General features: G+C 39.9%; 1 protein-coding gene across 5 annotated transcripts in view; it reads right to left on the reverse strand.

Annotated features, from left to right (window-relative positions):
- Lancl2 (LanC like glutathione S-transferase 2) overlaps positions 1-13726 on the reverse strand; it is a 41345-nt gene that overhangs the window by 5148 nt on the left and 22471 nt on the right. For all 5 annotated transcript variants that reach the window (XM_034500584.2, XM_034500582.2, XM_034500583.2 and 2 more), the window contains exons 3-7: positions 13332-13539; positions 12391-12538; positions 11368-11514; positions 9543-9725; positions 3273-3449 (exon numbers count right to left, since the gene is read on the reverse strand). In XM_034500584.2, the coding sequence (XP_034356475.1) occupies positions 3273-3449; positions 9543-9725; positions 11368-11514; positions 12391-12538; positions 13332-13539 (863 nt within the window). The remainder of the gene's footprint in view (positions 1-3272; positions 3450-9542; positions 9726-11367; positions 11515-12390; positions 12539-13331; positions 13540-13726) is intronic.

Raw genomic sequence — 13726 nt, forward strand, 5'->3', positions numbered from 1 at the left:
AACTATCTCCTCTGGCCTCTCTGAGCACTTGCACTTATGTGCATATTGCTACAGACAGATACACATAATTAAAAACATTAAAAATAAGACTTGGAAAAAATAATTAAAGAAGCCAGTCTGGGCAGCAGTGATTCCAGGGCTCTGAACTGTACTGTGTGGCCAAAACCCACTACAAGGATGCAAGCTAGAGACCTTTCCTTGCCTGTTTGCTTTTCTGTAGGTAACATCTACCTTAAAACATTGTAGGGACACCTGGAGAAGAAATGCACAATAACTCACCAGTACCCTGTGCCTTCCAAGCATCTGTTCTATCTGAATAAAAATCCTGAGCTGTGAAGCTGTCTTGGCTCCTGGCCCAGGTCACTCATAGAGAACATACTCAGCATCCTTCTGTCCTCGTGTCCTCACCTCTACTGTCTTATAAGCTGTTGCTCAAACAATTCTCCACTGTGGAAAGACTTCAGCCCTTAGCTCTCTGCTGTATGGGTTTTACACCCTAAATAAGTTAATGCTGTCCTTTTTATACCACAGACATGTCCTTGATGTGTGACTCATTGCTTCTCCACTAATGGTTCAACAAACACCGATGTGGAAACCCAAGTTCTCCCTGATTCTTCCCCACCAGATCTATATTGATTTTTCTAGAGAAGAGTCTTCACATGGACCCTCCATTTTCCAAACTGGTATTCAGTCTTGCTGCTTATTAAAATTCACTTTGAAGTCCTGAAAATCACTGGTAAGAGTGAATTTTACTTAAATGATCTCAAGTGGGTCACAATGGTGCTCAGGTGTAGTCAAAGTTGAGAACTGCTCTGTGCATGTCTGACTTCAACTCTTGACACGGCCCTGAAATGCTCCCTCTCCGAGGCATACTAAGATGTTTCCTGATTCAGTGGCTTTGTATTGCTATTATAAAAGGAATGTATGCCCCTTCCCCAGCCTATTCAGTTAACCATCTAACACTGTGCTTACCTTTGCCTCTGGCTCCTGTTCTGCCCTGACCCCTGATCTAGCAACCATGAATTTTATATCCTCTTAAGTGTATCAACTTCAGGCCACTGGACAGGCAGGTTCCTCTCTATAATAGTCCTCATCCTCCTTTGAAAACCTTCCAGGCAGCCTTCCAGTTTTAGCCTAAACACCATTTTCTGACCTCCCAATGACTTGTTTGGGCCCTCTTACATGCTTCTATAGCATCCTGTGATCATTCTGTGAGTGTCAGCACCCTACAAATAAATGCATTCACAGGGATACCAAAATGGGGAAGCCTGTTCTATTTGGGTTTGACAAAACAAAACCACAACAATAAAAACATCTCATAGAAGGTCAGGAAATTGAACAGAGGTTGTAGCAATGGGAGATGGGGAACTGGGGGTAGCAACCAGAAAGACCCAGATGACAGGAAAGCAAGAGCCTCCCAGGACCCTATGGGGGTGACATTAGCTGAAATACCCAACAAAGGAGAGGGAGAACCTGTCAAGACCATATCCAGAGGTTAGGCATGGCCCCCTCGACAGGCCACACACCCATCTCCAAAATTTTAACCAAGAATTGCTCCTGTCTAAAGGAAATACAGGGACAAAGAGTGGAGCAGAGACGGAAGGAAAAAGCATCCAGAGACTGTTCCACCTGAGGTTCCATCCCCCATGCAGACACCAAACTCAGACACTACTGTGGATGCCAAGAAGTGCTTGCTGACAGGAGCCTGATACAGCTGTCTCCTGAGAGCCTCTGCCAGAGCCTGACCAATACAGATGCAGATGCTCGCAGCCACCCATCAGACTGAGCACAGGGATTCCAATAGAGGAGTTAGGGGAGGGACTAAAAGAGCTGAAGGGGCCTTATGGCATCAATGGGAGGGGAGGCCCTTGGTCCTGTGAAGGCTTGATGCTCCAGTGCAAAAGAATGCTAGGGCATTGAGGTGGGAGTGGGTGGGTGGGTGGGTGGGGGAGCACCCTCATTGAAGCAGGGTAAGAGGGAATGGGATAGGGGGGTTGCAGAGGGGAAAATGGGAAAGAGGATAACATTTGAAATGTAAGTAAATAAAATATCCAATTTTTAAAAAACACCTCATAAATGGTAGGAGGGTTCACTGTCAAAATGGCATTAAGAATATGTTAGCAGTAATGTCTCATGTGTCACAAGCCACTGCATTTTGGTATATTCCTCAATTATTTTAGTATATGCATATAACTATATCATGCAAAACATACATAGTCATAAAAATACAAGCAAACATTTACCAAGTCTGGCTTCATACCATTTATCAAAATACACTCTGAGCATATTAAATTGTTCCAATTTGAGCCCATGTGCTACTGATGGACATACTATAGGGGAATAACCTTGGACAAGTACAATCATGGAACTTATATGTCACCAGTGTGAGCCAAGCAATAAGCAAAACATTCAATAAATGGCTGGCAGTATTAAAGACCCTGAAGAATGTCATAGTTAAGGTAACATTGGAATGGCAAAGATTTTCTATGCAAATTGCAGGGGGAAAGTACATTTTTGGTGAAGGAAATAGGTTATGACAGTTTAGCCTCCATTCTACTGAGAGGGAAGAAAAGTGCTATCTAGTGAAGTATGCCTGAAAGTACTGTAGGATAAGACAAGGAGGTGGGAAATAGGAAAGGGTCAAGGAAGCAGGACTACAGAAACTCAGACAGGAGGCTAGCTTTGCCATGCAGTTTAATGGAAAACCAATGAAGGATTTAACTATGAACAATTGTAGACTGCCTGAATGTTATATCAATTAATTCTTAAAACATCTTAGGTAGATAATCATTTTCTCCCATTGTTTTTTTTTTTTTTCAAATAAGGAAATCGAGGCATGAAGAATAAATGTACTTTAAGACAATAAAGCTTTTATGTAAGGTAGGTATGATGTCAAAGGTCTGTGGCCCTAGACCCTGGGAGGTGGCACAGCACATCAGCTCATGTTCATGACTGTCCTTGGCAACAGCAAACCACAGCCCATCTGTGCTAGCTCAGACTTTTCTCAAAAGCCAACTGAACAAATACTGTTTATACACAGTGCTGTGACTCTGACCGGCATTATGACTCTAGAACCTGAGCTCTTCAGGTCAGCCTTTATGTCTGCTACCTTTACCTCGTGGAGAGACGCAGAGGTCCAAGGACAGGACTGGGCCAGAAGAAACACATTAACCCACAGATTGGGAGGAGTAGGTTCAAAGATGGAAGAGGAGTTGCACTTTCACACTCTGTTCTGGGAAGTTCAGAAGCTGTGTGGATAGAGGTATCCTCACCTTACAAGCTCGATAGAGATACTTCTTATCCTGCGTCAGGTGATAAAGGGACAAAAAAGAATAACCATTTCCAGAGGTTCCATGGCAGATTCCATAACCTTTCCGGAGCAGACCTCGCTGCCAAATCACATCGCTGCACTCCATGGCCTCTTTCAAGTATTTTTCCTCCTTAAAAACCTAGAGAAATGTTTTGCATAAGAGTCAGAAAAATACTTCCCCATTGATTAGAAGACTACACATTATGAAAACTCATATGGCATTAGGGTTAAACACACACAGGAACCTCTCCACCCAGCCCGGCCCTTCTCTTTCAAGTCTAACTTAGTGAGTCTCCTTTCCACATATCCTCCTATCTGCAAGACCTATCACTGGTGCCACATCCAGTGTCCAGGCCTACCTAGTCTAGCCACCTGTGCCTGTGTAGCAACCAACCTTTGAGCTTCCACCAAGACCTGCCCTACCTATCCCTGAACCCACAAGCCTTTGGCACAACACATGCAACCTCTCTATCCAGCCAGATCTACCCTATACTCAAGGCTTGGACTAGAACTCATATCCTGAAAACCAGAGCAGTCCACCCTGTTCACCAGACTTCATTCCGCCTAACTCATTTCAACCTTCAAGCACAATCCCACTCCTACATCTTCTCTTCTGCTCCAACCTGCTCTGTCCATATCAGACACAGAACTAACAAGAGTGGTTCCCACGCCTAGATCTCATTGGAAAAATTATGAGCAATACAAAAGGTCACTCCAATATCTTCTCTCCAAAACCTACTAGTACTGTAGAAATGTTTGCCAAAGAGAAATTCCAAGATGAGCCACAGGACACAGATTTAAAGGAACAATAATAGATTTTTTTCAAAAAAAAATTAAAGCAGTTTAAAGAAGACATCAAAATAAACAAAACATTTGCAATACAGACATACATAAAAAAAGATTATCTATCCACCATGACCAAGTTGGCTTTATCCTTGAAATCCAAATGGTTCAACATACACAAGTCAATAAATGTTAAAGACAACATAAATTGACTTAAACAAAAAAGATCACATATCATCTCAAAATAGAAAAGGCCTTAGATACAATTCAACATGACTCCATGACAAAAGTCCAAAATAACATAGGGCTAGAGGAAACAAACCTCAATGTAATAAACGCTACATATGAAAATCTCAAGCCAATATCATCCTAAATGGAGAAAAGCCTGAAACAATCTCCTTGAAGTCAGGAACAAGACAGGGAAGCCCACTAACCCCACTGACTTTCAGTATTGTGCTCCATGCACTAGCTAGAATACATGATAGTGAAATTAAATGGATACAAACACAAAAACAAGTCAAACTATCCCTACTTGACAGGATATATACATTAAAAATTCCAAAAGTCTTACTAGAAAGTTTCTATAAACAAATTCAGCAATGTGGCATGATGTAGATTAAGGTGTAGATCAATAACATAAATTCTCTCTCTACACCCAGAGAAATGTCAATGGGAAATATGAAATTTACTAAGTAGTCTGGCTAAGAGCAACACAGACATGACAAAATAAATCACTGGTGGATATAAAGCTAGATACGTAGAAATTATTCAGATTACAGAAAAGAAAAAGAAACTCAAATAAAAAAGCCTTATTGGGAAACATTTACAAAGTGTAATAAAGAAGGTAAATTTGTGACCTCACAAAGTTCAAGAGAACAACCAACTCAACTCATCCTGGCAGGTGAGGGACCTTAGACTTGTGCTGCGAACTCCTATCCCCACAGTTTATCATCCGGTCACCCATCTTTTGGTAAGGACCCAAGACACTCACCATCAAATGTACCTACTCCCTGCAACAGGCTCAACGGCCTCAGTCCTGTTGTGTGCCTTCACTCTCCAGGTAATTACCCTAGAATCCCATAATGACCCCCGAGAGCCACTTGTCCTTCAGCGTCACTTCTGCCCATTGTCAGAGCTCCGTTTCCATATACAGACCCAAGACTCACTGCCTACTTCATGCACCATTGTTCTCTGAGAACTGAGAGTAGCTTCCCCAGACTACTAAAGATTTTCACCTAGAGTTAAGAGATTTATAACTAGAAGATCTGCTACTGGGCTTAGAAACTTCTGATACATGATTTGAACATCAACACTGCATTGCTCCCAGACTGAACCCTAAACCCCAGTCAGCTAAAAACAATCTGGCAAGATTGGGTCGCTGGAAACAGAGATCCAAACACCCAGTCAACAAAGGAGAGGTACAGTTGAATTTCCACTCCAAGAAATACTACCAACAGCCTAACTCCAGATGTCAAGGTCCCACTTCAATAGTATAAGTCACATAAAGAACCAAGAGAGTAGATTACCACCATAAAAGCAGTACTCCCATAGTGATGTAACCTGAACAAAAGCAACTCAGGTGATACACAAAACAATGATCTAAAAACAGCAATAATGCATATGAACAAGGAACTCAAGGGTATGAACAAATATTAGAATAAAGACTGTGAAAACTGTGAGTGGAATAGCAAAACAATGTACGGCATGAAAATATAGTGAAGAGGGTCAAAGAAAAATATGAAACACCAAATAGACAGAACCATAAAAGAAACTCCCCATGTCATATAACAGTCAAAACACTAAATTTAGAGAAGAATAGATATTAAAAGCTACAAGAAAGACCAAGTTACACAAAATGGTCAAAGCCTTGAAGGTGTGGCTTTAGTAAATAAAGCCTGGGTTCAGGCTCTCTAGTTGAAAAAGGGAAAAAAGGAGAAGAAGGTAGAAAGATGAGAATTCTTGGGCAAAGAGAGAGCACTTGAACTGACAACTTGCATCAACTACTGACTCTGAGTCACTGTTGAATGTATATAAGTTAGTATAATATAATATGTAATATTATATGATATAATATATTATATCATATAATATAATAATGTATATAGTTAGATCATTAGTCTCAACCCTGACTTTCATAAAACAAAAACGAAACACAAAGTAAAACCACATTTCCTTATAGTTTTTACACAGCTTGTTCTTCATGGGTAGCTGGGCACAGCTCCTGTGGTTTCCTGGTACAGCAGACAACAGTCTTTAGGGACTGTTTTCACATAAGAACAGAAAGGTGACAGACTACTAGGTTGAAATTATTTCTTACAAAGTTTTAAGATTTATGCAAGTAAAGCAGCTAGCTCTCTCTGATCTCTCTCTAGGGCATGGTCATCTTCAGTCCTTCAAGTAGCTAGAACGAGGTACTGACTTTTCAATGTTTGTACATCATCTTTTAATTCTCTAATCTTTGTTTCCTTAGCAACTCCATGGCCTCATGTCCAAAACTGACAACTTCCCTATAAACATTAACTCACTAGACCACCATCCTTTTCCATTAAACCATACTCTCCTTCTAATACTATTTGTTTCTAGATCATATACAAGCCTTCCTCCTGTAAGATAAAACTATCTATCATTTGCTTGTTTTTTTATAGATTCTTCCTTCTTTTCCTATCCATGCCTTTTCTTCTTGAGACCACTTTAACTCTCTATCCTTGGTGTCCCCAAATTCACCCTGGTTAATTAATTCTGCAGTCATCGGACCAGAGGGTACATGTATCTGTTCATATAATTCCAAGTTCAAGGCCAAGTCTTGCAATGAGCAATTTCTACACAGGACCATGTAGGCTTTTATGGCCTCTGTGGTTATGCTGTCTAGATCCTCCCCCTGGCCCCTGGGCAAGGGGAAGGCCTGTTCCTCATCCTGCACAGTCTCATGACCACTTCCATTTCTCATTCTTGAGACCTGCATCTGTTTCGTTTATTATGGAGTGATTAGCTCTGAGTAAATGGGGGAAGTGTATTCCCCAGAAGGAGAGACTCAAAGTCAAATAGAAGAGACCGCAGATGAAGCTACTGGGCAACAGCAGTCATCAGCACACCTGGGGATCAACAGCCTGGTGACGCGCCAGGGGCAGGAACTGTGTCACACCTCCACTTACACAACCAGGCTGGACTTGATACTGTCTGTCTATCTATCATCTATTTAATTATATATCATCTAACATCCATCCATCTGTTATCTCTCTATCTACCTATTCATCTATACACTAGGAAATACGTATACACTTGGTTTTTCCTAGTTAACTGGCCATTCATATTACTTTGATGAAGCTCGATACTTTCTACCTGTATCTTAACAACTTTCCTTAGGCTGAGTCTATAAATAGTGGACAGTTTCTTTGACAGAGGTAATTTGAAGCCAGCATAATATTGAATCTGTGGTATGATTATTATTAAAGACCATTATGGAGCTCTACAATAAACAAGAGTAAGTGAGGCAAAAAGAAATCCAGATGTTGTTGATCAATGAAGAACACTAGGAAACAATGCTGCAGCCAAGGCTTCTAAGAAGCTGCTGAATCTTCCTACAGTTTCAGAAAGCCCTTGCGGGGGCACGAGCCTCTACGATATATACTAGACTATCTATCTACACACTAGTGTAGCGTTCTGTTTGTTTGTCTGTCCTCCTAAACATTCATCTATATATACACTTGTTTCCTAGTACATTGGTTTTGGTATGATGGTCATTTTCACAGTATTTATTCTAACAACCTGTGGGTATAAGAGGTCTTTTCATCTTCTGATGTCTTCCTGAATCTCTCTTCAGACATTAAGTTTTCATTTTACCTCCTTAGTTAGGTTTATTTCTACTTTTTCTTTTCTTTTTTTCAGGCTATTGTAAATGGTATCATTTCCATGATCTCTTTTTTAATGTGTCTTTTGTTGCTATTATAGAAAGGCTTCTAATTTTTGCAAGGTGATTTTGTATCTTACTACTTGGTTCAATGAGTTGATCACTTATGGAAGTTTTCTAGTGGGATCTTTAGGATCTTTTATGTATAAGATCGTGTGATCTACAAAGAGATAGCTTGACTTCTTTTCTGACTTGTGATCCTTGACTTGCTTTTTCTTGTCGTTCTGCTTTACAGCGAGTCTAACACTATATTGAGAATAAGTGGGACAGTGGACAGCTCTGTCTCAGTCCTGATTTTATTCATTTTTGTTTTGTGTTTTTAATGGTTTGTTTATCTGTTTGTTTGTTTTGAGACAGATTTTCTTTCTATGTTACCCTGGCTAACCTGGAACTTACTACGTAGACCAGGATGGCCTTAAGTTCACAGAGATCCACTGACCTCTGCCACCCAAGGACTGAGAGTAAAGGAGCTCACCACCATGCCCAGCCTTGCTCCTGATTTTAAATTAAGAAATGCTGATACTAGCAGAAACAGTCTTCCCCAGAGAAGAACACTTAGGTTTCTTATCCCATATAAAATGGTCAGGCCCAAAACACATATACAAGTAGTTTCATGTAGACTGAACACAACATTGTTATTTATATACTGGGGAATATGAATAAGTAGTGGACAGACAGTATACATACACACACACACACACACACGTATGTATATCAACAATTACAGAAAAAGATGCCATAAATTTGAAAGAAAGCTGGGGACACACTGAAAGGGTTAGAGGAAAGAAAAGGCAGGGGTAAAATTATATTATTTTATAATCTCTCTCTAATTTAAATAAACAATTCAGATTCATGGGCATATGCTTATAATCCTGGTGCTGGTGGAGAAATGCTGGTCCTTAAAGCTCAGCGGCCAGCCAGTCTAGCCTACTCAGGGCAGTGAGAAATCCAGAAAAGTGAGATGAATGGTTCCAGAGGAGTCATGTCCAAGGCTAACCCCTGGCCCTCAATACATGGACACGTGTATGTACACAACCATACATGATCACACAATGCACACAAATGCACAGATAAATAATTAAAATAAAAAGTAGAAAGTGTGGGGGGAAATAGCTCAGTAGTTAAAGCATGTATCCTTGAGTTCAGATCCCTGGCATCCTGTGAGCTGGCTGTGATGATGCACATTGGCAATCTCAGCACTCCTATCTGGAGAAAGGAAACAGAGACAAGGAAATCCTCAGAAGCACACAGAGCAGCTAGCCTGGCATGCACAGCAGCAAAACGACAACAGACCCTGCTCAAACATGATGGAAGGCAGAGACCAACACTGAAGGCTGTCCCTCGAGCTCCATATGCATGACTTGGCACCTGTACACTCACACTAACACAGAGATGAAAATTTAAAACCAGTTTTCAGTGTCTAATTGAATGGGCTTTCCAGAAGCAACATGAAAGCTAGGTGGTAAAAACTGTACCCAGATACTCAGGATAAGAGAGGAGCATTGTCCTGGAGTGCCTGTAATACAGTAGAGAAGCACTGACCTGGTACGCCTGTAAGAGCATGTGGATGACTCCTGGAGCACCATGGCACCAGTGGACCAATCGATCTGTTTCATTGCTTAGTGAAGATGGATAATTTCCAGATCTGAATTTTTTGTGGCGTACATAATCAATGCTGGGTTTCACCATTTCTATTAAAGTGTCTTGGTCCACTTTTGCTTCTGGCTTTAAAGACACAAAAAAGAAAACCATTAATTTTTCTGATTTTCTAAAACTATTGTAGCATTGGCCTTCAGGGAAGCTGCTGGTCCCAGGAACTTTAGAAATAGTATGAAAGCTACCTAAAATGAAGATGGTCCCTCTTTCTGTTATCCTTTTACAACTTGATATAATGTGTGTATAGTACAGTCTGCATGTGTCTGGTCTATCTAAAGATTTTGTGATAGATCACAAAGACTTTGGGAATTGAGGCGAGTCCAGAGTAAGAGCACAGTGACACAGGAACAACAGCAACAAATTAGTAAATCAGTGTTTCCAAAAGGATATTTTTGCCTCATCTCTGGGGTAGTATTGCTCACTGGGAGAGAGAGGTGGACGTTCCTGAGGCCAATAACCCAACACAGTGATCCCATGTGCTGTGAAGACTTCACTCCCTTTGCTCTCTTCTATGCCTGGCTTTCTCTGCTCAAAACAGATGATTTCTTTTTTTCAAGTCCCAATTCCTTTTGCAGTTAATAGGAATTGACTAGAAGGAAGAGTCTAACAGAGCCAAAGGCTCCTTAGAGGTGTTTGAAGAGGCCCCTTCCTCTACTACACTGGCTTCATCTTGACTCAGATATCTGCCTGGATTGTGGTCCATGTCACTCACATTCCCCCAGTTCTGCAACTGTGCAGGAGAAACAGCTTGCTCTCTTTCTCCTTGGGCGTCTCTGTGTGGTTTTCTGTCCTCTTAGGCCACGGCATTTTTTTTAAAACTTATTTTTAGTTTACATCTTTTCATTTTGAGCTCCTATTTGTCTCCAAGTTTTTTTCCAAAGAATTAGAATTTCTGTTCTTGTTCTTTCTGTTATTTTTTGAAAAGATTTTTAAGAAAACTTTGTTTTTGTGGGGCCAATGAAAACATGGACTTTCATTTTTCAAATGTAAATAGAAATATTTTCATATAGACTATACTGACAGGCTTCTAAATGACAACCAAGAGACAGCATGACCACAGGACATGTGGCATGGTATAGAGGCTATAAGACATGTGGTATGGTACAGAGAATATGTACATACAGCTCTCACCCCAACTTCATCACACCAGTTAGCCACCTCTGTAAAGGGAGCAACTCAGCTCCATCACTTAGCTACGTCTGTAAAAGCTGGCATGTTTCTAAATACAGCAGTTATTAAACAGTGCTTCTGTGTATTTCACCTTAAAAGCAAAGAAGTAAAGTTCACAAGATTTGTATGTCTCTTTTTTCTCTTTTGAAGCTGCTCATTTGTCTGAACTTGATTAAAATTTCCATGAAAGGGTAAAGATATTGATCGATACATTGTCACATGATTTGTATGTCTCTTACAGAACAAAACCAACCTAAGCATGTAAATCACACAACCTCCATTAAGGAGTTCCTACTTCAATCAGCAGGGCGAGAACAGAAGGAAGCTGTGGGTGATGAGCAACTATTCTGGTACAAACTATATACAGAATGTACTTCAGCAATTAACTGCTGTAAAGCCAAGTTAATTATCTGTGAGTCATAATAAGAACCTTTAATTCATCCTATTTGATCTCTATGAGGAATTTAATCCCCCATTCATATTGGTCTAATATATTGTAATATGGTCATTATATTTATTATCCCAGACAATTGTCACATACCTGCATTAACATGTAGTAGATGCCAGCCATACCATGGGCTGCTCCAACATATTGTTTCCTGTGCCATTGATATAACAGGGGGCAGCGCTCAGTTTTCCTTTCTTCCCTTGATAGACTCTTTCCTGACTCAATAATAGCAGTGACAACCTATAGAGACAAGGAGACATCAAAAATCAAAAGAAGTTACAAGCACCTTCATCTACTCTAATTGAAAGTGTGTGAGAGGACACAGATTATTAAATAAAAAAATTTAAGCAGCTATTATCTAACAATTACTTTTATTCAATAAATTCGGACAGAGAGAAATCAGGAAATAATGTCTGAGGACAAAAACATGTAAGAAGTCTACCTATGGAATTGAAGTTCTTAGTATGAAAAGTTGACTAAATTCTATAGTCTGCCTATTAAAAACTATTCAAAACGTCTTACTTGCTTCAGAGCTAGAACATTTTTCCTAACGACAGCAATTACATCCCCAAGACAGGGTACATACACTAGCTCTGCTGATGCGGGAAGAGCTATGTGGTCTTCTGTTTTATGGACTAATGTCTAGAACAACTATGTGGCAAAGACTCACTTCACTTTACACGGGCATCTGGCCTTTTAGCTAGTCATCTAAGTTTTTAGAACGAGACGCGAGCAAACAAGAGGTGGGCATCTTGTAAACAGACCCCTGACAAAGGAAGCTGTTTCTTTTCCTTTTCCAAGCAGGCTAAGCGTGCCAAGTTATGTTCAGTTATGTGGGTAAGGGCACATATAGAGATCAGGAGAACAAAATGAAGGAGTATGCACACTGAATCACAGTCATTTTTTTTAACTGTATAGTTCTAATGAAACATAACCTATATGATTAAGATCATAAATTTCCTTAAAAAGATCTTTCAGAACATACATTAATTATTTCTTAAAAAAACATTTTATGAGATGCCTTAAAAAAATTACTCCCCCCTAGAAGCAGAGGCTGGGAGTTAACACGCTAACAGATATTTTTGAGTATCAGTAAGTCCAGTAGGCCCACAATACCTCTTTAATAGCTGTCTCACCAACAGTGCCGGGGCCAATCTCTGTGTTCAGGTACAGTAAGGCATACAGGTATCCTGCCCGTCCATACAGCAGCTCATCAGGAAGCTCTGATTCTTGAGAGACAATAGTTCTATGCATCTGTAGAAGTCTAACCAACAAGACATAGCATTATCCCAGAAAATTTCAAAAAACCTCTCATTTATTAACCTTAAGTTCATAAAACAATCAAAATCTCTCTACTGATTCCTGCTTCAAATAATAACTTAAGAACACAAATATATGGGACAGAGATATAGGTCAGCATTAAAAGTGTATGAGGTCCTGAATTCAATCTCCAGCTTTGAAAGATTCTTTCAGCCCAAAATGTCCACCATCCTATTATTCTAAATCATATAGTGAAAACAGAGTTCATACTTTAAAATCTAGTGTTAGAAGAGAGTGATATAAAATAAAAATGGAGCTGAGATGTGGTTACTATGTAGGCAAGACTAAGTAACTCCATCTTTCAACATCAAATGTCCACATATGTCAGATACTCTACTATTTCCAAAGACAGAACCTTGCTTTCTGCTTGTTTGAAAATAATATAAATTGCCCACTGCAAAATCCTTCGCAGCCCATCATCCCCCTCATCACCACAACTAAGAGCTAAGATTGAACTCAGGATTAGTTATTCTCAAACTATTTTCATGTACTCACTTTCACGCACTGAAGACAACCAAAAATTGTTTAGAAATGAATATTAAAGTCCCACTGAAATTAAGACATACTCACGTATATATTAAAAAGTACACACGGTCCCACTACTAAACTAGCATACTTCACTTTTCAGAGAGACCTATATGTGATTGCATCTTAGAAAACAATTTAATTGTTGACCATCTTTGCAGAGTAACTCTTCAACAAAACATTTGGAGACATTTCCAACTTTTAAAACTCACTTTGTGATGCATTCCTGGGACTCACATTCACTTTTGAGTTTATGATATATCACAGCTCCCACAGCAAGGGGCCCAGCATCTCCACAAAGGAAAGTGACTCTGCGTCCACTCAAATTTCGGAGTGTTCTCTTCACGTAATCCAGGGATCGTAGAAGGTAGGTCTGGTCACCAGTGACCCGGTACAGCTGCAGGTACAAAAGTGCTATGCCTGGAATAATCCCCACCCCACCCCCAAAGAAAAGCATTAGTATCTTCCTTTTTACCTTCAGGAAGTTATTTTGTAATTATACAGACATCTTCTTCTTCAAACACTCTGTATTTTGAAATGGACAACATAAACAATATCAAGAAAAAGTATAATTTATTTCAGAAAACTGAAATGCTGAAAAAAAAAA

This window comes from Arvicanthis niloticus, chromosome 4, assembly GCF_011762505.2.
Source record: "Arvicanthis niloticus isolate mArvNil1 chromosome 4, mArvNil1.pat.X, whole genome shotgun sequence".
In the NCBI taxonomy this organism is placed as follows: domain Eukaryota; kingdom Metazoa; phylum Chordata; class Mammalia; order Rodentia; family Muridae; genus Arvicanthis; species Arvicanthis niloticus.